Source organism: Hemicordylus capensis, chromosome 2 (assembly GCF_027244095.1).
Source record: "Hemicordylus capensis ecotype Gifberg chromosome 2, rHemCap1.1.pri, whole genome shotgun sequence".
In the NCBI taxonomy this organism is placed as follows: Eukaryota; Metazoa; Chordata; class Lepidosauria; order Squamata; family Cordylidae; genus Hemicordylus; species Hemicordylus capensis.
In genome coordinates, this window is record NC_069658.1 from 179,750,481 (window position 1) to 179,777,389 (window position 26,909).

The 26,909-nt window shown below is 45.6% G+C and overlaps 1 protein-coding gene and 1 long non-coding RNA gene across 8 annotated transcripts in view; one reads left to right on the top strand and one right to left on the bottom strand.

Annotated features, from left to right (window-relative positions):
• The window catches only part of MAST1 (microtubule associated serine/threonine kinase 1), a 128,824-nt gene that overhangs the window by 19,670 nt on the left and 82,245 nt on the right, over positions 1 to 26,909 (bottom strand). For all 6 annotated transcript variants that reach the window (XM_053294243.1, XM_053294242.1, XM_053294246.1 and 3 more), the window contains 10 exons: positions 26,592 to 26,752; positions 23,108 to 23,183; positions 21,825 to 22,034; positions 20,979 to 21,080; positions 14,300 to 14,432; positions 11,866 to 11,933; positions 6,661 to 6,746; positions 5,157 to 5,365; positions 3,361 to 3,499; positions 3,063 to 3,195 (listed from right to left, as the gene is read on the bottom strand). In XM_053294243.1, the coding sequence (XP_053150218.1) occupies positions 3,063 to 3,195; positions 3,361 to 3,499; positions 5,157 to 5,365; positions 6,661 to 6,746; positions 11,866 to 11,933; positions 14,300 to 14,432; positions 20,979 to 21,080; positions 21,825 to 22,034; positions 23,108 to 23,183; positions 26,592 to 26,752 (1,317 nt within the window). The remainder of the gene's footprint in view (positions 1 to 3,062; positions 3,196 to 3,360; positions 3,500 to 5,156; positions 5,366 to 6,660; positions 6,747 to 11,865; positions 11,934 to 14,299; positions 14,433 to 20,978; positions 21,081 to 21,824; positions 22,035 to 23,107; positions 23,184 to 26,591; positions 26,753 to 26,909) is intronic.
• Positions 16,234 to 18,719, top strand: LOC128344332 (uncharacterized). Of its 2 annotated transcripts, none has more exons than XR_008315797.1 (3): positions 16,234 to 16,332; positions 17,535 to 17,732; positions 18,525 to 18,719. It is a non-coding gene; the product is annotated as an uncharacterized LOC128344332 (long non-coding RNA). The 2 variants fall into 2 exon arrangements; XR_008315798.1 differs by having other exon boundaries at positions 17,535 to 17,694.

A 26,909-nucleotide genomic window follows, 5' to 3' on the forward strand; every position in this document is an offset into this window, starting at 1 on the left:
CCCTGTGGTTATCTTGGAGTGGTTTACCATTGCCTACTCCCACGCAGTATGAGATGATGCCTTTCAGCACCTTCTGAGAAGTTGGATGCGGTGATGATGCTTTTTTCCAGAAGCCCTTGACTGTTTCAGTAAGTACTAAGAGCTTGGAGAGAGTGTGTTGGCCTAAAACTAGATTGAGGCCATAGACAGGATCTATTGATAACAGACAAGGTCTGAGATAGTAGGCTTAAGTTGTTACATCTCCAGTCCCAAAGATGGAGCTATTCTCTACACTGAGGTGGAGAGCCAGTCTTGCGGCAGAGAGCATGAATTCTCCCCTTGGCTAAGCAGGGTTTGCTTTGCTTTGTATTTGGTGATTACATGTGATGTGAGCACTGTCTGCTGTAGTATTCTCCTCAGAGGATGGGGCTGCTGCTCAGTGGTAGAGTATCAGCTTGCCTGCAGAAGGCCCCAGGTTCAATCTCTGGCACTTCCAGGTAGAGGTGGGAAAGACCTCTGCCTGAAACCTTAGAGAGCTGCTCTCAGTCAGTGCAGACAATACTGAGCTAATGGACCACTGGTCTGACTCAATATAAGGCAGATTCCTATGTTCTTTACCAGATGCCTATAGGATCAGGTCCTGTCAAATGGAGAGGTAGAAAGTGGGTCTCCTAGCAGAGATTCTGGTAAAAACATTCAAAGTGAGAGGCTCTGAATTTGAGCTGGATGCCCAAGGATGCCTGTGAAGTTAGGTCCAAGGCCTGTGACTGACCAGTGATAATGAGGCTGTGGAAATGAGGACTACAGTACTCATTCGTGGTACTGGCATCAGTGGGACTGTAGAAGTGCTTGGGGCTACTGTCAAGGAAAGACAAGCAGAATACTTGCAACAGCTACAGCCAGCTTCTGTAACAAAGGGAGGGGAGAAGGGGAGGGGGTTCGAAACTGTGGCTGTCAGTCTAGAGGACTGTAGGCTGGTGTGACTGGTGTCTCCATTCCTCTCAATAGGACTCAAATTCAGGTTGTGGAGAGTAAGTGTAGCAGTGCAGTAATGGCAGTAATAACAGTGTCAGTCCCAACAGTTAGGGTTGTGTTGGTAATCATAACTGTAACATTGGGGTGAGTGAGCTTAGTATAGAGGCATGGGTCTTCTTGGGCAAGTATATCACCCAGAGGGAGAGCAGGGCAGATGACTTTCATATGGAGATGGGGACTGAGCGGCCCATCTCTCCAAGTCATATTGCCATAGTCTTTGAGTTAGACTTGTATTATACCTCTGAATGGGTCTCCTCAGCACGTGGCACATCTCAAGATGGTAGGAACTCAATGGACGGTCCCACACTGTTGCATTAGACAGTGGGGTTGTGCCATCAATTTCAGCCCTTTGAAGCTGTAATGGATTGAGGATAGTGCTCTTGGCACTGGAAGAGATCTCTGGTGCCTGAAAAGGATACACTCTGGCTCTCTGAAACTGGACAGCATGGAGTTATGGTGTCAGGGGGCACCAGGTCATACAACAGTACTGAAGAGGATGCAGATGGTGTGACATTTCCTACTTGAACATCAAAAGAGTAGGATGTAGGTCTGTGTTTTTCTTTTGAGGCCTCAGACCGTGGGTGGCATCCAATGGGGGGAGCTATTACTGTTCTTCTGGGTCTCTGAGCTTGAAGCCAGTGGTGCCGAGTCCAACTTTGGTCTTGAAGAAGACTTTGAATTGGGCAAGTTTGCTTGCTTCTGTTTCAAGTCCAAGGGAGCCACTGCTGCTGAGGATGCCAAGACCAGGAGGCAGGAGGTGCAGATGTCACCATTCATAATCGGTGGGAATGACTTCTCTCAAAGTTCCACTTGAAGGTGTGAAGGCCATAGTGAAGCTGAGCCTGCTTAGTGAAGCTGAGGGAGTGGATACTGGAATCAGCCCTGCATTATTTTCCCAGGCACCTGAAGCGATGGTCAGCAGTGGGGAGCTCCACTTCCAAGAAATACCGCATTTACCCGAATAGAGTGTAACTCTGAACTTAAGACAACCCTCTTAAAACATACAAGTTAAATACAGATGATATCTGTATTTTCTTGAAAGGAGGAGAACTCTAAATTTAAGATGATCTCCCCAATTTTGAACATCAAGGAATGTTGTGTGTGTGGGGTGGGGGGGCTAGTCTTCGATTCAGGTTAAATGTGGTATACCATTTAGAAGACTGCAGTTATAGCATAAGACAAAGTCTTTGTTGAGGTAGGTTTGTGGTTATTGCAGGAACTGCAACAGATGTGTCTTGCTCTTTGTTCTTCATCTCTAACAAAATTTTCTTTTGAAAGGCAAGTGGATAAAAGACTGAAGAAAAAAATGATACAAAAACAAAGGGTTTTTTTAAAAAAAAAATGGTTAAAGCTCTGAGGAAAATATTTTCCTCAGAGAATTCTCCTAGAGTTGCATCTCACATAGTGGTTAGAAGACAGCTGAGAGGGAAGCTGCCAGTCACACTTTGTAGGCCAGACACACCTGCTCCCACTGGGGGAGAGGAGAGAGCTGGCACCCCAAAGGCTAGGGCTCTAGAATAGTCTAAGAGTTGCTCTGTGCAGGCACAGATCCCATTAGTGTAAATGCACAGAGACCACGAAGAAGGTCCTCTAGCTGCCTACATGACATATACAATGACTTAATTTGTGTTGTTTACACTTACACCTTCCTTCTAAAACAGCAGGAGGCACTGATTGGTAACATAACACAGTAAAGGTTTTCCTCTGTGGATGGGCTCTCGGTTCTGGTAAGCAGTTCTGATTTAAAGCTATGCTGGACTTCTAAAGTAAATCAACAAGATGAGAAGTTGCAGGCACCTGCAAGGTCATTTTGTGCTGCCTTCACTCATGCCTCCTTGGGTATTAGCCAGGTGGTCTGATGGCAGTGAAGCACCCCAGGATTAAGGGACAATGAAGGCTAATTAGTCCCCATGTTCCTATCCTTTGCCCATAAACATGTAACCACAGGGCCTGGATCTGAGAAGAGCAGAGAGAGAACTCCACCAGACCAGCCCGAACTCACATCACAGGGGCACCTGCATTCTCCAGCCACAGCCCCAGGGTCTCACCTGCTTGTCAAGGAACTCGCGGGCATCTTTCTCAATGTGGCCTTCATACAGATTGGTGGTGAGACTCATCAGCCCCATCTTGGAGAGGCCAAAGTCTGTCAGCTTAATGTGCCCCATGGAAGTGATGAGTAGGCTGGGGAGAAAACCAGAGGAACTATCAGAGAGCAGAGCACAGCCAACCCCTACCCCAAATATCGCCAAGGGGACCTGGGGAACTTCCGCAAAGCTGAGCTACGCATGCTGCTGCCTCCCTCTGGGGAACGGAACCCAGAAGAGGCCCTGGCTCTCAGCCGCATACTTGTCCGGCTTGAGGTCGCGGTGGACGATGCCATAGTTGTGCAGATACTCCAGAGCAAGGACGGTCTCGGCAAAGTACATGCGTGCCATCTCTACAGGTAGTGCCCCAATGTTCTTCAACAGCGTGGCACAGTCCCCACCTGCTAGGAAGAAGGCGAGATGCTTAGGGAGATGGCTAGGGTGCTATTTTGCTCCCACAGTGCCTGCCAACTACTCTGTGTTTGACTGAAGCTTGCAGTCAAACCCGTGTATAGTTTTTATGCTTGCATTTTATAGATTTTAACTTAGATTTGTTTTATATTTTTAGCTTAATATTTTTATTGTCATTTTATTGTATGTTTTTTAATTTTTGTAAACCGCCTTGAGATTGTTTTTAATGAAAGGCAGTATATAAATTCAACAATAAAATAAGTAAGTAAGTAAATAAATAGTCCTCTGTTACCATCTCATCTGAAGAACTTGGACATACAGCCCGGAAGAGTGTGTGTCCTATTATAGTTCATATTGAAGGCTAATGGTATATGTCCTCCAGAGTTCAGTCTGACCTAAAGTGAGCCTGCTGAAAAACCTACAGGAACCTAAACGTTTCTGTGAAGCACACAAGAGGCTGGTTCACACGATTATTATTAGGGTAGGAGAAGCCTAGCTTGGGAGCTGCGCACGCTCCCGTTCTCTGATCACCTGTGAAATTAAAAACAAGGTCACAGGTACAGGAAGTGACCGTGTGTTAAGCAGCAGCCAGGTCAGAGGGCTTCTCCTCCGACCTTGTTAAAGACCTGGGTACAGCAGCAGGGTAGGAGGGAGCCCTCCGAGCCAGCTGCTGCTTAGCACACCATCACTGCTTCTCTTAGCCTAGTAAGAAACATGTGCCCAAGGCCTATCATCCATTATGATCTAAGTTTGCTTTTAAACGGGAGGCACAGTTGGTTATAAGAGATTATCCTGCCACTTCCAGGAACATACTTGTCATGACTATAGTTGGTGACGCTACTGGTTGAGGAACCGAGACGTTTCCTGAGAAACTACTGAACTTGAAAGATGCTCCTGAAACAGTGAGTGGAGACCGCAATGAAAGGTGTTTTTCTTTTGAATTAGGTTTATAATTAAAAATTAGTTAGCCAACACATGATGCATACATTTGTTGCTCAAGAGTAGCTGCTAATCATTGTTCTCTGAGTTGACTGTTTGCTTCCTGCAAGCTCTTCTATGGGATTTTAATGTGTAACCTGAAAGTGGACTTGTTTGATTGTGTTATACGTCAGGGCTTATAAGTCTGTAAGGAATAGCTAATAGTTTCTCTTATCTTCATACCCCTGAGATAAAACAATCGGAACAAATTAAGCAATTTGATTTGTGCCATTTGAAGTCTCTGCCTGTATGCCTGTCTGTGTCTCTGCCTTTCCTACAGAGAAAACCTTGTTGCTGTACTGAGGAGCTTAAAGGACCCTGGGCTGTAAGAATGTGCCACTCTCTTGATAAAGACCATGTTTACGACATCCTAAAACAATGAAAAGCTGAGAGGGGGCAAAGGAGGACCTGCAGAAGCCTGCCCACCCCCCAGAGATATTCCAGCCTCTTTCTCAGGATTTTCAGCTTTTAAATAGTCACATTTGCCTTATTTTTATTTATAAAGACATTAAAAAACCCACATGTGCAGATGGTGTAAAATTCTGCACACTAATTTTCTGAGTCCAGCACACGCCAAGATCACTGTTCCCTCCGCCACTGCTAATGTGACCAGCCTAGGGACCACATGCCACAGCGTCCTCACCCCCTCCCAGTTTTGATGTGGCGCACCTTCGACATACTCCATGACCATGCAGAGGTAACGCTTGGTCTCAAAAGAGCAGAACATGCTGACCACGAAGGGGTTCTCTGCAAAGGTCAGGATGTCGCGCTCCACAAAGGCCTGCTGGATCTGGTTGCGCAAGATGAGGTTCTGCTTGTTGATCTTCTTCATGGCAAAACGCTGGCGGGTCTCCTTGTGCCGCACGAGATACACAGCCCTGAGAGAGCAGGGAGAGGAAGAAGCCAAGGTGGTCAGAAAGAGGCAGTATTTCTTGGTCTTTGGCTGGCAAGACCACACTCCCCTCCCAGAACCAGGAAATCCAGAAGTTCTTATTCCCAATTATTTATCTACCTCCACCCAGGAGACACTATTAGGAGCCACACTGAACTGGGCCAAAAGCTTAGGACATAAATCTGCCTGATACATACGGAGTCAGACTATTGGTGTAGTTTGATTAGCAGTGGCTCTCCAGGGTCTCAGACAGAGCTTTCCCATCACCTGTTCCCTTTGATTAGAGATGCTGGGGACTGAACCTGCAAAGCATGTACTTGATCACTAAGCTATGGCTGCTTCTAGAAGACCTAAGGGCATATCAACTCCTGCTGTTCACTCTGACTACTACTTCTTCACTCTCTAGACAATGGAGTGGAAAACTAGCTTTTACATGGAGCCCTGGGGGGAGTTGCATCTTCCGATATATGTTTAGTGCACTCACTCTCCACATTGGTGGACAAGTACCCATGTGTCTGGAAGATGTGGACAACAGTGACAGCAGTGTGACCACCCACTCTGTCTGACCAGTCAGGGATAGAAGTAGGGCCTGTGCAAACAACCCAACAGTTGTTTGGGGCACCACTGTTTTGAAGAACCAATGCAGCCGCGTGCAATCTGAGAAGTGTGCCACAGGACCCCTCGCAATGCTGCAGAGGAAGCTGGTGCGAGACACTCGGATCATTCCCAGCAGCATGTGATCTGGGTGTTGTGCCACAGCATCCTCTGTGCCATTGCAAGGGAATTTAAGGGTGCAACCCCTTAGAATGGCAAAATATCCTGAGCTAGTCCTCGGTGGAAAGTCAGCACACAGAATCATCCTATATTTCCTTTTTGCAAGGGCATGAAAAACTACTGGGCCCAGTTCAGTTGCTTCCCCCAGGTCAATGAGCCTGTTCCTGTGGTGGAGGAATAGGCGAGCACGTTTTTCACCATGCCCAGATATGTCATGGACACACCACATGGGTGTCCAGAGGCCCAACTTGCTTGATTCTTACACATCAGCATGGATGGACAGGGGAGAGATCACATGGCCTGGACCTTCATGTCACCTGCCTGCATCATATATAACGCTATGTATGTACAGGAGGAGAGGTGCACACAGCCTACTTTTCCACCACTGGAACAGAATCTTTGGTCCAGTTAAGCAGCAGAATAAGGCCCTAGTTTGCAGCTAAAGTGCTGAACCAGAAACAAAGAACATCCTATACATTCTTGAGAAGCTTGAACCAACTCACTCACCCATATGCCCCATTGCTGATAAGTTTAATAGTTTCAAAGTCTCCTTCTCCCGGTGGCTTCTTCGGCTTTGGAGTCGTCCCACGACTCTGTAACAGTAAGCATATAGGGTGGGAGGGCATAAGCAGCTCATAAGGAGACAGGAATTCAGCCCTTACAGAGCCCATCCCACTTGGGGGCAGTGCTCCCTCTAAGAGGGATTCCCAGATGTTGTTGACTACAACTTCTAGAATCCCCAAGCAAAGGCCACTGCAGCTGGGGATCCTGGGAGTTGTAGTCAGCAACATGTGGGAATCCCTCTTAGAGGGAACATTGCTTGGGGGCCTTCTTTACAAAGGCCAAGAGCCAAACTAGATGAGACATTAATTACATTATTTAGCCCTGCATGTCAATTTTTTTTGGAGAAATTTAGGCACAAAATGAAATTTAACAGGCACAAAGTGGAGCAATTCAGATCAGGAACACAGTATGGTGATGGGGCTTAATTCTTTGCCCCCACCATAATCTCAATAGGGTGTCTCCCTCACCCCACAGTTTCTATTGGTCCTGGAAGGGAAGTTCCCACTGATGCTAATGGGAGCCTCCCTCCTGTAGCAAACAGTAGCCAGAGTCGTCCCAATGCAGCTTATCGCAGGGGGAAAGGGTTAAACCCCACACTGCAGTCCCAATCCAGATCAGAAGTCCCCTGCAACTGCTGTATACACTGAAAAGGGAGTGGAAGATCCCTTCTGAAACAGAATATTCATATTAGTCAATGTAGCCTTTTCATTTGATTTACAGATGTGGGAAATGTCGTATTTATCTGAATACACGACAGCTCTGAATTTAAGACGAGCCCCTTCAAGAATAGAAGTTAAATACAGGTTATACCTATATTTAGCCCAAAGGAAGAGGATTCTGAATGTAAGGAGACCCCTTGATTTCCAACATCAAAAAACTTGGAAAAAACCTAGTCTTGGATTCTGGTAACTAGAGTACAAAACTGAAGAGAAACCAAATGCACAAACGCAAGATAGGGAATCCCAGGCTATGCAACCGCACTAAGATTCTGGTAAGACAGACATACGGCTGGTGGATCCGTTCACCAGTTCAGATGTTTGTCAAAGAGTTACTCATATGGGAACCTGTGCTGTTCAAAAGGGTCCTTTAAGCAAGGTGCACTTGGGTTCTGCTGATGAAAACCTGGCAGCAAAGAATAGGAGACGCATTCGGCACATGATGTGCTTCGCTCCTTTTTTGCAATCATTATTACTTTGTTTGTATCCCTACACAGCCTGGAGCAGCTAGAGGCTGGCTAGACTCCAGCATTTCTCCCTCCCTCCCTCTCTTCTGTCTTTATGAAATAATAATCATATTTCATACAGGCAAAAATATTCCATGTAGCAGTTGAAGAGAAAGACCCACCTAGGTTTCCTTCTGTGTGTGTGTGTGTACACACACACACACACACGCGCGCGCGCGATGCTTTTTGTTACCACTATTCAGCCTCATTTAAGATTTCTTTACTTCATAAGCTGAGTTTCGGGGGGGGGGCATTTTAAAATCTTGTCTCTGAGCCCACTCCAACCTTGCTACGCCCCCGATTCGCATTCTACTGAACTATTCATTAATGCAAGGATGGTTTGCCCATGTAGCCGCATGGCCCCACTTGACTGGCCATGATTCTGGCTAACAAATGGCATCAGTGGAACTGCACAGCCTTGGAAGGGAGAGAAGCCACTTGAGGGGCCACAACATCACTTTCTCTGGGCGCCTACCTCTTAGCAGCACAAGACTCTCCCAGGAGCTCCATCCCCTGACTTTCCAGCTGTGCATCAGTGCTCTAAAACTTTCACAAGGGAGTGGAAGAAGGAAGGGCGACACAGACATGCCCTATGTATGTCCCTACCTGAGAGCTGTGTGGTTGGGCATGTCAGCCACTGGACACCTGCAAAGAGCTACTGCTTTTCTTTCTAGTCCGTGCATGTCAGCTAGCTTGGACAAAACTATTTTGACTTCTCTGGTACAATTTGCCCCTTCCCCAATTAAAAATGCAACCCATGTCCAAGGAGATTGGATAAATGAAGGAGGGATGTTGCCCCAGTTTCCTGCTTCTGTGGTAAAATACATGGCTCCATACTGCCTCTTTCTATTTTAATATTCACAATTTAATATTCTATTTTAATACTTTCAATTCACACTTCCCCTCCCATCTCAAAAGCTTCAGGTGGGTCACCGTGGTATAAGAAGTGCCACAAAATATGCCATTCAAATTGAATTAGCACAACTAAAACCAACACATAAGAGTCAATGCTGAAAATCCCAAACTCTTAACCAACTTAACTCCAATGAGCACCAGGTAGATCTTACAATGCTTCTGAAATATTTCCATTCTCGGGTCCTGGTGAGTCTTCAAGGAGGAATCCTACATTGAAACCCAGCAGGACTTGGGACCAACATGCAGCTGACATGTATCCAAGATCTATATTCTCCTCTGCTGGACCTTCCAGCTTTACTTTCTGCCCAGATTCTCCCATTTACAGCACTTACAGGTTCATAGGTAGCTGCCTTGATCCATCCAGCTCTTTACTGCTTACATTGACCTGACACCCGGAATTTTTATTCCATCCTATTGGGTGTGGGGAGAGGCAGATAGGGAACCTCATGTAGCTTTTCCTACTCCCACCACAACCACTCTCGACCCCTTCCCCATTTGCCTGCCTCCCTTTTCTGGTACATCTGTTGCTGCCGCTACTGTATATACAGAGTTGACCCAGACATACTGCTGGCCCCAAACCATTGCACTAAACCAGGGACTCTCAATGTTGGGTCCCCAGATGTTATTGGACTTCAACTCCCATAATCCCCAACCAAAGGCCACTGGGGCCGGGGATTATGGGAGTTGAAGTCCAATAACATCTGGGGACCTGACATTGAGAATCCCTGCACTAAACAACCCAAGAGTCACACCTCTGCATCCTCTGTTAGTTTGAATGTCTCCAAATGCACACAGCTTACTGGATACCCATTACAAGTGTTGTCATCTCAAGTGGCAGCTGGGACTGCTCTGCTGCCACCTCTATCCAGCTGAGGGTGGCAGGCTCCAGCTGTTTCCCCAACCTGTAGGGAGTCATCTAAGGTGTGAAATCCATCACTAGGGATGCAAGCTTTAATTGCTTTAACCAGCTGTTCAATCAACAAAACTTAGTTGATTAATCAATGGAGGTGAGTTAAGAATACTTTTGATTCGTTTTTTAAACTGTTTCGATTCTGATGTGTGAAGAATGAAGACGAAAACATGACCATTGTTTGGAACAATAAAACAATAAAAGTTCAATAAGAGTTTTTGTTTATTAAATTGCAAAACGTCATATACATCCTTCAGTATCTTAAAAAGGGACTCAGGCTATGATCAAAGAGCTATGAAATAGTTCCGCTGGCCCATGGGGGCTTTTGTCAAACTGTCCCACAATGGCATGCATCAGATAGCTTTGGAAGCGGAAGGGAATTTGCAATATGGCATGGCAGGAAGGAAGGAAGTAAAGTAAAACATTCCATTAGGCTACACAAATTACTTTTATAAGCCTAAGTTATCCAGACCCTCACTCTAAACTGATATTTTGTAACATGTTAAATGGTTAAAGGGAGGGTGGTTAATCAATTAAAAAAATAATTAGCAGTTCTAGCTTAAATAGCTCTAGAAATAGCCTTATATCAATTATGGCTATGACCCAGTCAAAGAAATCTTAGTGAATTAATCAAATCCATTTTAATCAATTAATTGAACAATTAATTAATTAAAACTGCAAGAGTCGGCATATGACTAAAATAAGTTTTGAACAAAAAAGATTACTTCCTTTGATTGTAGGTGATGCAGGTGTAATGTCACAGCAGGCAGTATCTTAGAAAAAGCATTCCCGCCCGCATGAGAGTGAAGCAGAAGTAACTCTTCCAAGATGGTGCCTTCATCTGCCATTTTTATATATTAAACATAATTAATGACCGACATCCTAAGTGATGCTGTGGGCACGTAGCCAAAGGAAGCACGCCCACAGTTGCTCCACTCCCGCTTTTGAAGCATGGGTGCTTGTGTGTGTGGGTAATTTTTCCTGGTCTCCCCTTCCCCTAGAAGAAGTGCCCTGTGCAACGTGCAACCATGTCCGTGAGGGTGATCCTCAGGGACATAATTGCACAGTGCACTTATGGGGAAAGTGAAGGTCAGCTAAAATCACCCCTTCCTGCATCTGAACATCCTGCACTTCCGAAGCAGGAGCAAAAGCACTGTGGACATGTATCCTTTGGCTGTTAAGATGTCGACCAACATTTTTAAAACTTGTGTTGGCCCATTAATTAGGGATGCCAATTGATTAAAAGTGGGTTCAACCAATTAATCTTGCTGATTAATTGACTAAAGGTTCTAATTCTAATGTGTCTATATGTGTAAGGCTGCAATCCTATGCTTGCTTTCTTATGAATAAGTCCCAGTAAAGTCAGTGGGATTTACTTCTGAGTAAACATGCAGAGGATTGCTCTGTAAAGTTGGCTTTCTTGTATGACTACACATTTTATGTTTAACTGAAGATGTGTCCATTTTGGTAGAGAATAACCCACAATCACCATGCAAAAATTACTGCCTGTCTACATTCTGTTCATTGCCAGTAGAGACAAGCATCCTCAATGTCAAATATATGGCTGTAGATCAGGGTCTGCTCAACTTTGCCCCCCCCCCCACCCGCCCAGCTGTTTTTGTACTACGACTTCCATAATCCCCATCCACAGTGGCCAATAGCCAGGAATTATGGGAGTTGTAGGCTGACATCTGCAGGAGGGCTGAAGTTGAGCAGCGCTGCTATAGACACACACACACACACACACACACACACACACACACACACACACACACACACACACACAATTTTCCAGTCAGAAGAAACGCCTGTCATTCTGAAGCCCAGTTCCCTTTTGTCCATTTCCTTGTGCAAGAGCCTACCTTTGGCCAAATGAGAAGTTAGTCTGAGGCCTAGCAACAGCAGCTTGTTTCCCCCAGCACTGGACAAGTGGTTTTGGCCACAGCAAGAGAGCGGCAGGACCAATGAGCAGGATAAGCAGAAGGCGAGTCAATGGTCCGTGTGTGTGTGTGTGTGTGTGTGTGTGTGTGTGTGTGTGTGTGTGAAAAGCCGGGGTACCGAGCTGGGATGGAGTTGGCAGAGCTGTGCCCTGCATACTGACCTCTGTGAACTCCTCAGTCTCAGGCGTGTTGGATCCTCCGCTATCGTGCTCCTCCACATACAGCACATCTGAGGACAACAGGGTTTGGAAAGAGCCAAAAGGAGAGCCAAGGGAACAAGGCTTTAGCAACCCCATTGCCACGCATGGAAGCACAGAAAGGACGGAGCCGAGAAACATGCACAGCCATGCCGATGCGCTAATGCACACGCATGTATGTATCTACACACATCCCAGCATGCTCGTGTGTGTGAGTGTGGGAGGGAGAAAGGCATGCACATGAGCCCCTGTGTGCATGCTAACGTAGGTCTGGAGGACAAATTGGGAGATGCAACCATGCACTCGCGAATCCAAATCACAGGCAAACATGGTACATGCATGTTAACACACATCTCAAAAACAAATATACATGAATGCTATTAATTGTTATTGTTTGTTAATCTGGTCTGTGACTGCAATAAACATACTACTACTCTACTCCCAAATATACAAACACCTGTGCGTGTGCGTGTGTGTGCAGGTGTGCATATTCTGGCCGTCTTCCTCACACTGGAACACACCCTTAGCACTTAACACGTACACACAGATGCAGACAGACATGGATGCTAACTTGGTGGCACAAAAATGTATGTTGACAAGCCGGTGCAATCGCTCATCTGCAAAACAAATATACTGATGTGGGAGCGGGTGGTGGTCCTTCTAGTCACCTGGAAATGGAAATTCACCAGAATTGGCATTTGAGTTCCATTGTGCTTATCCGGATGACCTGGATTCTGACCACAGGTCATCTGCTCTTGACCACCTATCTATCAGTCCTGCTTTTGTCTCTATCTATCAGTCAGACAATCAACATATGATGAGTCCACATATTTTTCCCCCTGCAGGGAGAAAAACAGCCAGAGGGTAATTTGACTGGGAAACCTGCCTGAGGGAAAAGGATTAAGTACCCCCACTCCATACCACTGCTCTGATCAAATGCAGAGTCTCTCCCAAAGGCTGCAATTTTTTTTTTAAAAAAGTTGGGAGACACTTCACATGTCTCCCACATGATATATATAGTTTGTCCCACACCATGACCCTTGAGCTCTGCCCCATTTAGGAATTCAGGTTTCCCGGACTTCCCGGAATTCAGGTTTCCCGGAGAATCAAGGCATCCAAAGTTAGCTAGTTCAGTTCACTAAACCATTCAGCAATTAAAGCTCAATTATAGAAATGGAATAAATAAATAAGTAAATACAATAAATTTAAGATAAAACAAGCAAGGAGGGTATCAGCGGAGGTAAAAGGTATAATAGGAGTGAGTCTCAAGACCGGAGCAAGCAAATTAGAGCAGCAAAACACTGTTCTAACTAGATGCTTGGTCTTCTGTCCCTCAGCTTTTCGTCATGAGGAAGATCTATACATGTCAGTGGGTTTTTTGCTCCACATGGTCATGTGTCCATGCACACAACCACTATGGGGTGGAATGGTGGTTTAAATGTTATGTGGACTACCCCATACTAGCACAGGCCTAATTCTCACTGGAGGTGGAATATCTGTGTCTAGGTTGTACCACTTCAGTCATGTCAACTCACACCTGCAGATCGAAGTAATACTGCCTAGGATAGGGCTGCACAATTTCAGCCCTTCAGCTGTTTTTGGACTACAACTCCCAGAATCCCCAGCCACAGAGGACAGTAGTCAAGAATGATGGAAGTTGTAGTCCATGTGCTGGAGGGTTGAAATTGTGCAGCCCTGGCCTAGACCCATGCTTTTCAACCAAGGGGACTCATACATGCCTGTCAAAATGTGAGGTACCACCAGCTGAAAAACACTGGCTGAGATGAACAGGTTTACCACTTAAGTAAGAACTAGGTCTCAGGGGTCAAGATGGGGAGAGGCAGGATCCTCTCCCCATTGGCAGAGAACTCATTCCAGTGTCTGTTCTCCATGTGAAGGATCCTAAATCTCTGTCATAATCATCACTCTCCCCACCCCGCACAAGAAATCCCAGATAAATTTGATCTCTTTGTTAAGACCTCAGAAATATCTGGAAGCTATCCTGGACAACCGTCCCTGCCCATTCACTGACACCATGCCCTTGGTGTGTATTTGTTTATATTCTGCTTAGCAGGAAGACCACTCTGTACCACGGCCATGCATGTGGAAAGATAACCCTGAATGTTGCAGGAGAAACCAGGTTGGCCTGGGCAGAAAGAATCCTCCTGGAAACAAGTCTGTGCTACTTGGAATCAAAGTAATGCCAAAATTAACAGCCGACATGAAGGGTAACTTGCCACATCTCTATGGAAGTTACAGGGAGCATGCTAACACATGCATATGAAATCACACACGTGAACAGTCAAACGACATAACATATATTGTGACGCAAGCACATACACACAGTTCTGCAAGCGGTTTTTGTTGAATTGCCTGCAAGTGGTTTTTGTTCAATCACCTGGGAAAGGGTCTCGGGTGAGTCCCAGCTGGCTGATGATGTAGCGAGGGATGTCTGTCTTCACCAGGTGCCCCTCTTTGGCATGGTCCTCCGCTGCTTCTAACAGGTGGTAAAACTCCTCAGGATTAAACTCCTAGAAAACAGCAGGGTAGGTCAGAATTAGGGATGGGTATGGCCCCTAAAGAGTTTTGGCTTGAAGCAGGACTCTTTTGCAGTGACAGCAGCAGGGTGGCAACTGTGGGCTATTTCCCCTTCTTCAGGGAAACCACAAAGCAGAGAGCAAGCATGATGTAGCAGTGGTAAGAGTGTGTTGATCTTGAACCAGGGAGACATGGGTTCAAATTCCTGCTTAGCTATGACGCTCACTGGGTGACCTTGGTCCAGCCCCGCCCCCACATCAATGCAACCAGCTGTGTGGGTAAAGTGGGCGTCTCCATACTGCCCCAAGCTTCTTGGAGGAAGAGTAGGATACAAATGTGATAACATTTCATCTACATGTAACGTGCTGCCAATTCACCACCATTTCCCACCACAAACAGACACAAAGTTCTTCTGGGGGTGGCTTTAAGTGCAAGATGCATATTTGGGTGCAGGAGTCTGCCAAAAATAGGATTTTGCCAAGAACCTGGGTGTTTTTCACACAGCAGGCTTTACCACAAGTTTACTGCAAGGCTTTATTGTGAGTTCAAAGTTGCTCCCCAAAAAACTGACGCAAAAAATGGATTTTTTTTACCCTGGATATAAATCGGGCTACACTTTTAATGCACAATGAAAAACCTGAATGGTGTGTGAAGAGCTCCCTGATAGCTCACAGGGACTTCGGGGTAAATCTGGCTGATATGTGAATGCACCCCCTCCATTCCGAAGCTCTGTGTGAAAAATGCCCTGGAAAGCCATGAAGTATGGCTGGCGTTCTATGTATTATCCAGAGGCTACCATCAGCTTGACAGGCCTGTGCTAGATAATCCCATGGGTCCTCATGTTTAATGTTTTAATTTAATTTGTTTTAAATGGCTTTAATGAATTCTGTATGTCTTGATTTTTGTTTACATTTTTGGCTGCTTTTACTTGTTTGTTAATTGCCCTGAGACTTTTGCTGTATGTGGGATACAAACACAATAAATACATATTAATACATAAAATCTGATTCCAAATGTATACTACCTGTGATGCAAATGCATTTATGCAGCAGAGTGTTTAGGGACTTCTATGTTTGCGTTATGGGGGGGTCTATAGAACGGTGAGTGATGAGGTCCAATGACTGAAGTTTTGATGCCAAGTGTCACAGTTGGCCTGTAATTAACTTACTGCATATGAGCAGGTTGTGCGATTGTAAATTAGTCTGATCCCTTTGTGGGTCAGGAATAATGTCTTCGTGATTTTAGATGGGCAACTGATCTAGCTGTACACTCCAGACTGCTTCTCAGGGGAGGCATGGGTCAAGTGGGCCTCAAACTGGGGAGCAAACTACTGATTCTGAGTGCAATATTGTTGGTTTTGTAGAGTTTTGCAGGATTTTTTTTGTAAAAGGTGGGGAGAGACAAAGGTGGGAGTAGGGGGATTAGAGATGCATGGAGGAACAAGTTGATGGGCAGAGCACAGACACCTTATGTCCTGGAGCTTGTTGGGTATTATGGAATGATAGTAATCAGAAGCATTCAACCTTATCCTTGGTTAAAATGCTTTTTAAAAATTCCTCCTTTAGCGCCTAGATCCAAGACAAACAGCATCAGGGAAACAGGAGAAGTGGGGAAGAGCAGGTGTCACCAGGCAGCTGACATCCTCCTGCTTTTGCTATTAGTGATGCTTGTATACGCAGTAACAGACACGGCATTGGACTGGCTGATACAATGCACTGCATCCTCCTACTTTTTGAGCAAGATGGTGATTGGCCAGGTTAGGAAGCACTTCCCGGGATTGGCTGGTGTGTTGTCAGGGAAACTAACAGGCACCTTCAATGCTGGCCAGCACAGGTGGAGCAAGCTGATGCTGTAAGGATGGTGAAAAGAGAGGAAGGATTGGGCAATGAAAGGGTGAGCTTAATCTGTGCCAAGGCTCAATGAGGTTCATTTTGGGATTAATTTTCAGTGCTAGAGCAGAGTCTCGGAATATGTGAAGTAATAATAAATAAATGGGAAAGTGCCTCTGAACACAAGCTGACTGCCTTTCTTGGACCACAGTTTTTCCTGATGGTATAGGACTGAAGAACAAGGTTTCTAAGCAGCCAAGGCTGTTTTTTTAGAAATTAAGCACTAACTGAACAGGACTGTAAAAATAAGCTAATATGAATAGAGCAGGGAAGAGAGGCAAGGGCTTAGGAGAAGGGGGCAGGGGGCAGGGAAACACTCCAAACTGAGCAAAGAGGCACCTTTTAAAGTAATGATTCTCTTATATTTCGTAGGTTGTGTTGAGCAACTGGCCTAACTTGTCCCCAGCACAGCATCCCACCAGTGGCTATAGCTGGTTTCTCCCTTGTGTTTATATTTAGATTGTGAGCCCTTTGGGAACAAAGAACCATCTTATTTATTTATTTCTATTTTTTCCTGTGTAAACCACTTTGATAACTTTTGTTGATAAGCAGTATATAAATATTCATAACAATAGTAAAAACATGTTCTCAATTTCAGAAGGAAAAAACCTGAAAAGACAGAATTTGAGCTACAATTATCTTTGGGACAGATCCACTAATTGCATAGTTGGAAAGGTAGCAGAGGCACATTGTGTTTGTATAGGCTCCTCTACTAGGCAAGAACATGGGGGAGCGGGCTACGCCAAAGGCTGATAAGGATCCTGCAGCCCTACTGACCTTCCTTTACTTACTGGGGCAGGGACTGGAAGGAGGAGAGAGGAATCAGTAAGTCTGGCACACTTTGGCTCTTCCAGATTCAGGTGCGGCTGGGGCCGAGGGCCTAAGTGCATCCCAATATTTGTAGGGGCACCGAGGAAGGTGTGTGGAGGTTTAAAGTTACATCCTAGGAGCTATTACAATGTCACAGAGTATTGCGGGGGTGCTGAGTCTTGGACTGCATGTGTAGCTGTACCCCAGCATCATCTCTGATACTGCAACAAGGGACCCTAGACAGCACCCCTTGGCCAGTGTTGTATTTTGTCACTTGGGGTGACAAAATGTCTGAGGCTGAGCCTGTTTTCTCCTTACTTTTTAAAAAAAAGATTAAACCAGCCGGGTGAAGTTGAAGATAACAGTTTTAACTCTCAGCATGCAATTATTTTCCAGTTTTCAACCAGTGTGATGTCCTTGGAAATAAACTGACAGAAGCAGACCAAATCATCATGGCCTCCATTGCCACCATGTAGGGGGTGACCCAAAACATTTGGATGCCTGAAATGAAACATACAAACAGCAGGATTCCCCTCTCAAATGAACCACTAAGAAGGTACCTTGCTCAAGCCCTACTGAAGCTGCTCCTTCGAGGTAGGCTGCTATCAGTTGAAGACTGATCTAAAGCCAGTGACCAGGCTCAAACATGGCTTCAACAACCTAGGATTGTCTGGCTTGGGACTTACAGGCACTGTGCAGCCAGAGTCTACAGAACTCAACTCTAAACAACAGTATTGTATTCTGAAAACAATTCAACAGTAGCACATGACCTTACGAGGCACATGGGGAAGAGTCTTGCAAGTAACCTTCTAGAACCTTTTAAGTGGCTTTAGATCTGGTGGCAGCCTACCTCAAAGGATGGCATGCTCCTAGATTGGGGATCAGAGCAATCTCTCTACTGAGGGTAGATCTCAGGAAAGTGTAGAGTCACTCCCATTTCATCACGTGCACGAGTCGCAGATTGAGCAAATTTCGGTTGCAGGGCCCAAGAGCTTTAAGAAAGAGGAGAGCAGGTCCTTACCTGCTCTCCACCACCCCATGCAGCTTCCTGCTGAGGCGATGTGTGTCCCTAGAAGCCCTGAGAGCATCAGCAGGCACATGATGTCCGCACATGCATGGGCACCATTTGCTTGGTGTTGCTGACCACGCAAATTGCGCTCGCGTATGCGCCCAGCACAGCATCGCTCCAGTGGCTGTTGCTGGTGTTTCGTAAGTTTCTTTTAAAAATTGCGAGCATTCTGGGGACAGGGAGCCATTTCACTTATTTATTTATATCTATATAAAGCATGTTGGGAACTTTTGTTGAAAAGCGAGATGTAAATATCCATTGTATTCATCATTGTATTTGTCATATTTGTAATGACTATCTTTCCTCTTTTTTTAAAGCTCCTGCCCCACCCCCACCCCCCGCAACGGAAATGATCCCTATATCTTGCACAACACCCATTCACCTCAATGGGACTTGGCAAAGGAGACCCTTCCAGCAGCTTATTTTATTTATTTACTTATTTATTCAATTTCTCTACCGACCTTCCATAAATGGCTCAGTGCAGTTTATACAGAGAAATAATAAATAAATAAGCTTGAGTTTGTGGGTCAAATCTATCTATCTTGCCTCCCTTAATTATGCTCAAAAGCCATTGTCTGAGATGGCTGGATTACTTTTCCTAAAGTTGCCTCTATTCTCTTTTCTCTCACAGCCAAATTATAAATGATGCTGAAAATCACCTTGCCCACAGCGGCTATTTGCCCCACCGATTTTCAGTACGAAAATAGCACAGGGTGGAGTGAAATGTTAACTCTCCCCTCCCTTTCTTGCTGCATGCCACAATCCCAGCTTAGATGAGGGCCCTCTGGGGTAAATTTTGTTATGTAAAAAGATTGCTTCCTGTGTACTTCTTTGTTAAAGCTGTCAATCAGTTAATGGGTTTAACATCATCTGTAGTTTGGCCTTCACATACAAACAGATCTGGAGAATTCTGAACAGCACAAGAGGTGCCGAACTTCCAGCTTGTTCCATGCCTTGTTAAAGATAGCCCCTGTTTCCCTTGGTCATGCCATTCTTTGGAAAGCCACTGGCCTGGAATCCCTTTCCCATAATCTCTCTTGTGTGGGATCTGATAGTGCTTATTCTGGGGGGTGGAGGGGAGGTGAATTTGCTCTGTGAATGGACCCTCTTTTTCCTTTTTGTTGCCAGGCTGGGGCTGAAAACAGGCTTGGTCTTACTGAGTCCTGGCTCAGTTTAAGCTCTGACAGTGGACGCTCATGGCCAGGACTGGAAACAAAGAGCACATGACTCCCAAGTTCCCTCCCCACCTCTGGAAGAGAAAGCAGAGGTCTTGGCTTACGTGTTGTGCAAGGCAATGTGGCCGGTTCTGAAGTGCCCGCACTGCTGTGAGCATCTAAAGCAATGCCTGCAGGGTTGTGGAACAGGGCTCTAATGGCTGTAGCACCACGGAAGTGCGACTGCGCAGTTTTACGTAGCAGTGGACAAGCCCTGTTCTGCAACACCATGGATGTTGCTTTAGCAGCAGGGGCGGTTCAGAATCGCCCATGTTGCCTTAGCAACATGTGGGCAATTATTCCCAAGTGGCAATACTCATTCTCAGTTTCCAGCCTAGTTACCTTTAGAAAACAAAATAAAATGACTGTATAGTATATTTAAGAATGGATACCCTATCTACTAATGCTGCAAGGGCTCTCGGCATAGCTTAGAATATAATTGAAAAGGTGATGTCTAGAAAAGAGCATACTGTAAGGACAAAGTGGGGCTGGCAACTTCTGGGTCATCATCTGGGAAGTGATGATGAGTAGGGCTCGGACAAATGTATGGCTGGATCCCATTAATGAATTATAGCTGTGAGTAGGATGCCCATAGAGTGGTCCGTGCATTTTATGGGCCTTTCTGCACAGTTTCCCCCTTCTTCATAAAAAATGTACACTGCTTTCCATTTTCTGTGCACAACCCACATGTCCTCCCTCCATGTTGTGCCTCTGTTGCAGGGATATCACATTTTCTGGGGACTCAAAAGCATAATATTTTGTACATGCAAGACTGCCCCCAAACTGAACATTAATTGCTATTGTGATTATTGAATGAAATGTGGGTGCAGTTTCTGTACCACAAAACTGCAAGCAACGACATCGCTCCCCCATTTCAAATACTCAGAATTTATATTTAGGGTTTCCTAATGGCTCCATGCAGCCACCTAACGGCACAGCGGGGAAGTAACTTGCCTAGGGAGCAAGAGGTTGATGGTTCAAATCCCCACTGGTATGTTTCCCAGACTATGGGAAACTCCTATATCGGGCAGCAGCGATATAGGAAGGTGCTGAAAGGCATCATCACATACCGCGCGGGAGGTGGCAATGGTAAACCCCTCCGGTATTCTCCCAAAGAAAATGTGTACACCGCCTAGAGATTTACATATCGGGCAGTATAAAAATGTGATAAATAATAAATAAATAAAACCACACAGCTCTGTGGTTGCCAGGAGTCGACACCGACTCGACGGCACCACTTTACTTTTCTTTAATGGCTCCATGCTACTCTGCTTCTATGACTGCTTTGCAGCAGCAGTGCACACTAGAGAGTAAAAAAGAGTAGGGAGGGGGAACAACAGCACAGCAAATTCCCCCCACATACTGCTACACACGTGTGCATACACACACACCCTAATGATGCCATGATGGGATATCACTTGTGGGAGTATTGCATAATCATTAACAGATGTCTGTGTCAAGGAGAATGTGCAAGAAAATCCAAAGAGGCAACAGGGCCCACATGCATCCGAGTCCTTCCTCCAGTACCGCCACCTGCTCCACCCCTCAGGGCCTCACCAGGCATTCCAGTAGCCGGGCTGGACGGGAGATGATAATGAGCAGCTTCTTCACCAGCTGAGTGACAAAGGTGACCTCCTCACTCTCAGAGCGTTCATAGGCCTGCAAGCAATGGAAGAGGTGGCTCATTAAAGAAGGAGTTTGTTTGTCTCTGGTCACCTGCATGAAATGCCACTGCGCCCACAAGGTACACCTCCTCCATGACCTCAGCATCATCCCACACAAAGCCCCTGGTCCCACTGTTGCTCTGCACCACCCGCTCCGAAAGCTAGCTTCCCCAAAGAGAGCACCAAGACAACCTAGCTTCCAGCAACCCTTTTAACCACCTGGGCTTTCTACCCGTTATTTATTACATGCATACGCTACCTTTCTTTCATCATGGAACTCACAGTGGTGTATATGGGGTTCCCAAGCAAGGGAGGAGAGCTGGTCTTGTGGTAGCAAGCATGAATTGTCCCCTTAGCTAAGCAGGGTCTTCCCTGGTTGCATTTGAATGGGAGACCACATGCAAACACTGGAAGACATTCCCCTTAGGGGATGGGGGCGCTCTGGGAAGAGCATCTAGGTTCTGAGTTAACTCCCTGGCATCTCCAGATAGGGCTGAGAGAGATTCCTGCCTGCAACCTTGGAGAAGCCACTGCCAGTCTGGGTAGTCAGTACTGGGCTAGATGGTGGTCTGACTTAGTATAAGGCAACTTCCTATGTTCCTAGGGTACTCACACACAGACCAAACCTGCTTAGCTTCAGCAAGGCAGCTGTATTAGGTGCTCTGGGGCCATGCCCATTGCCACAGCTGATGTTCTCTGTCCACTCTGCCATGCACCTTCCCTCCCCTGGGATGCTCACATCTTTCAGCAGCTTCTCCATGTTCTCCTGCAGTTCATAGAAGTAGACAGTAGTGATGAGGCCTTCTTGAGACTTGGCTAAGCAGTCTCGTGCCAGTTCAATGACCTGATGGTGGATGAAGCTGAGCGCCCCATCAGCCAAGGGCAACACACTATCTGGCTCGTAGCTCTTAATGAAATCTTGCAGCTTCTCTTCCATTTGCGCCGTGGCCTGTTGAGGGAAGAAACAGAGGTTGCAAATTTCGATGCACACTTGGGAATATATACATTTGGGAAGAAGTCCAATTTTAACTTAAAACCTAATCTGGACCCAGAGGATGTTAACTATAAGTCTGTGGCTAATATCCCCTTCCTGCTTGAGCATGTGGTGGCTGACCAGCTCCAGACGCTCTTGGAGGAAATGAATTATCTAGATCCACTTTAGTTGGCCTTCAGGCCTGGTATGTATGTATGTATGTATGAAATTTATATACCGCCTGACTCCAAAGGCTCTTGGGGGTTTTGCAACAGAAACAGAAGCAGAGTTGTTTTTAGGTTCTTAAACTATCTTGGTTGCCCAAGACAAGGGCAGTGTGACCTTGTTAATTTTCTTGGACCTCTCAGCTGATTCTGATACCATACTCTATCTTAGTACAGTCTTCTTTCTCTCTCCAAACATCTCTAGGCAATAGTGCAGGTCCAGCAGCAGAGGGTCCCTTTTTGTTTCAATTTTCCTATTTTCTTCCTGTTCTCCAACGTATGTATTTGTATAATGATTGCACATCCTGTTTAGGAATCAATGGCTGACATGATACGAAGCATATCATGGGCAGTTCTGTACTGTCTGCACTGCTGCAGACATCTATAACAACAATGCTGGCGCAGTTGTGCAGGAGGGCTCTTGTGCAAATACGTGAAATTATGCAATTGCACTCGCACAATGCTACAGCCATTGGAAATAATGGCCATAGTGTTGCACAAGAGCAATTTTACTTATTAGTACAAGAGTTTAGATGCCTGTGGCAGCACAGGCAATACAAAACTGCCCGCAGTTCACTGCACATCATGTCAGCCAATGCTCCTATTTGTTTCTGAGACAAGTTCCAGGCCAGATGCTGTATGGACAAGAGCATTCACATCTGGCATAAAACAATGTCCCACTTTTGCCACCAGAAGGTGGTTCAGTAAAACATAAAACTAGCAATGTACTTCTCAATTTCTCAGTTTCCAGGTAAAAGGAGTTCCTTGCAGGAGAGTCTGAGACAAGGGAAACGTTTAGACTCTGCCTCCCATCTTAGTGCTTACCTTGGGGAATCGCTCCTTGTAAACATGATTCATCATTACTATCTCATTGTCATAGGAGGATGGAGACCGGCCCGGGCTGCAAACAAAGAGTAATGAGTCAACCACTGGTGATAATCTCCTCCATTATTTTGCAGTTCCCATCACCCTGAATTTTATACAGGGATTCCTTACTATTATTGCTGCCATTTCATATTATTTATTGCCAGTGGTGTGCTAGGTACTGTACAGAATCTCTCCAAAGGGCATCCTATGTGCACTGAGTGGATAGTCATGGTTAGGGAAAACCTAGGGACTGTGAATGAGCTACAGGGTGTGAAAGGGAAGGGAAGACGTGTAGTGGCAATGTGATCACATTGCTTCCTATATCATTTTATATATCAATGCTTGTATTTCTCTTAACTAAACTATAGATATTGGGGGGGGGGGCAGATGCGAGGGCCTCTACAGGCAAAAGTTAAACTTTCAGAATGACAAATAAACATCGCCCTGTAATGTGCACAGGGAGCCCTTCAGAGCTAACCCACTGATCACACTGATTCTACTCAGTTCAGCAGCTGACATCCTGACTGATGCTTCATGTGTGCCCCAAACACCAGTGTGCACACACCACGACCTCCGCACTCGTTTCTGCATTTCCAAAACTCTCCTGGCACTCTGGAAGTGCTCTGCTAGACTGGAAATATGTCCCTAAGAAAACTGAGTGTTTCCAGAGCACCGGGAGAGCTCCAATGTGTTCGTGCTCTTCTGCTTCAGAGGTGTGGAGAGTAGCAAGTGGGTAGCACTGCATGCACATTGGCTCTGTGTGTGTGTGTGTGTGTGTGTGTGTGTGTGTGTGTAATACACACACAGCATTAGTCAGGATGTCAGCCAATGTTTCTTAGAAGTCAGAACATGATAGGAACAGGATTCTGTCTATTTCCCCTTTCTTCCTGGTTCTCCATCTTGATCATCTTGTTTCTCATTATACGTTTTTGTCAAATCTGAAATATATTCTTCTTGTTGTTTTATTACACACACACACACACACACACACACACACACACACACACACACACACACACCACTTTTCAACAAAGGTTCTCAGACAAGTTTTTCACACCCGGTTTTTAGTTCACATCTCTTCCGGAACGGAGGGGGGTGCATTCACATATCGGCCAAATTTACCCCAAAGTCCCTGCGAGCTATCGGGGAGCTTCACACACAATTCGGGTTTTTCATTGCACGTTAGAGTGTAGCCTGATTTACATCTGGGGTTAAAAAATCCACTTTTTGTGTCATTTTTTGGAGGGCAACTTCGAATTCGCAGTAAAGCCTTGCAGAAAAGCCTGCTGTGTGGGAAAGCTGCTGGGAAAGCTCAGAGTGGTTTACACAGCAACAGGTATGAGAAAATGGTTTCCTCTTTCAACTGGGCTCACGATTTCAGAACAGCATCAACAAGGGAGGTACCAGCCACAATCACTGGAGAGATGCTACACGGGGCTGAACGAGACTGTGGCTCTCCCCCTCTAAATATACGAGAGCCACCACTGTGGCAGGACTATTTTTGTAGTCGTCATAACAGAAATACTTTGGGTTGGTTCACTAGCTGTACCTGAAACTGGACACGCTGTTCCTGCAACAGTTTTTCTTTGCTTGGAACAGCAACAGGAAAGATACCTGTTTGGAACGTAGTTGGCAAGGTGTTATATGAGAAAGAAACTTGTTTTTGTTCACTGATGGTCATCAATGGCATAATGGTAACGGAAGAATGTTCCTTCAGCTTATTATAACTCAGCATTTTTGCTTTACATCGTATTGTCTGTCTCTACCTGTCATTTTTGCCCAGTTACCAAACATTCAAGGTCTGATGTAACATTCAGTTTTCCCAGAATAAAGCTTTTTTATGGCTGCATATTAATATTTGCTCTGGCCTAATAGTGAGCTTTATGTGCAATACTATTTGGAGATACTGGCTGACATAATGTGCAGTCTAACAGAGCCTGAAGGCTCCATCTTGGAGCTACAGCAGAGCTAAATGGCAGTGCTGACACTTTTATAAACTGTTGGCTACGCAAGCAGCATTACTGCATTTATCCCCATTCACGAAAGCAGGAGTACTCAACCAAGAGTCCCCAGATGTTGCTGGACTGCAACTCCCATCATCCTCAGCCTTTGGCCATTGGGGCTGCGGGGGATGGGAATTGCAGTCCAACAATATCTGGGGACCCAAGGCTGTGATCGCTTGCCCTAAAGCAGGGATCCTCAACGTTGGTCCCCCAGATGTTAGTGGACTTCAACTCCCATAATCCCAAGCCCCAGTGGCCTTTGGTTGGGGATTATGGGAGTTGAAGTCCAATAACATCTGGGGGCCCAACGTTGAGGATCCCTGCCCTAAAGGCTCTGCTAAAGATGTGGGACTTGAGGAGGACACAGAAGCAGTTTGTCAGACAGGGAGGAGGAGGTTGTTCCAGGAAAGAGGAAACAACCGTAACATGAAGCTCTGCCTGTAGCTCATACAGACATGAGCAACGCATTTCTGCATTGCTGCCCCCAGACTTTGGAATGCTCTCCCAGTGGCCATTCGCTCCTCGGACTCCATCACAGTTTTTAGAAAGCTTGTTAAATCTTAGCTTTTTATCCAAGCTTTTACATGATTGTTTTCTATTGCTGCTTCTATTTGTTTTTACCCGTATATAGTTTTTATGCTTGTATTTTATAGATTTTAAATTAGATTTGTTTTATATTTTTAGCTTAATATTTTTATTGTCATTTTATTGTATGTTTTTTAATTTTTGTAAACTGCCTTGAGATTGTTTATAATGAAAGGTGGTATATAAATTCAACAATAAATAAAATAAATAAAATAAATTTCTCCAGAAGAGCAGAAAAATGGCCTTGCTGAATCAGGCCAATGGTAGTTTTCATCCAGCATTCAGTTTTCACCTAGGTAGCACCAACGGCCAGTCCAACACAGTTGCTTGTGGGTAGCTGAAGAGCACAGATTAAAAAGATTTATTTCCAAGCTACTCCCTCAATGTTCTGAAACTTTAAAACTTACCCACACAGCCAAAGCAATGCTAGCTGGAGTCAGAATAAACCACACCATTCTGTCAAGCATGAGGAACTTGGTTGCTGGCACATCATTTTATGACATAACCCCTGCTAACTGAGCAGAGACACTTTTTAAAGTGGTGGCTCTGTTATATTTAGAAGGGGGAGAGCAACTGGCCCTATCTAACACCAGCACAGCATCCCTCCAGCGGCTGTTGTTCTACCATACGTCTCTCTTCAGATGTTAACCCCTTTTGGGACAGGGAATGAATCTTATTTTGTTATTGTTGATTCTCCTATGTAAACCGCTTTGAGAACTTTGTTGAAAAGCACTCTAGAGATATTTGTTGTTATTCCTAGGACAGCTTTTGAGGTGGAGACTGAATGTGTGATGCACATACAGCTAGCAAGGGGGAGTGGCTATGAAGGGGCACCTTAGGTGTTCTACCCTTACCTGAGGCTCCGGGACCGGGGACGCACCGCAGGGGACCGCCTCCCCCCGTCATCATCGGTAATGCTCTCAGTACTGCCAAAATGCTTGGAAAGGAAGTGCAGCTCATCCACAGTGGGCTGATAAGGCAGCTGGTGAAGGCGCTCTTGGGAGGAGCAGGATGACTGGAAGAGAAGGAGCAGAGCAGAAGTGTCCACATGGCATTTTATCACATGTCAGTTGAGGCTGAGATGCAGCAGGCTCTGGAGAACAGCCCAAGAGGTGTTCATCTACACCAGGGCTGCTCAGCTTCGGCCCTCCTGCAGATATTGGCCTACAACT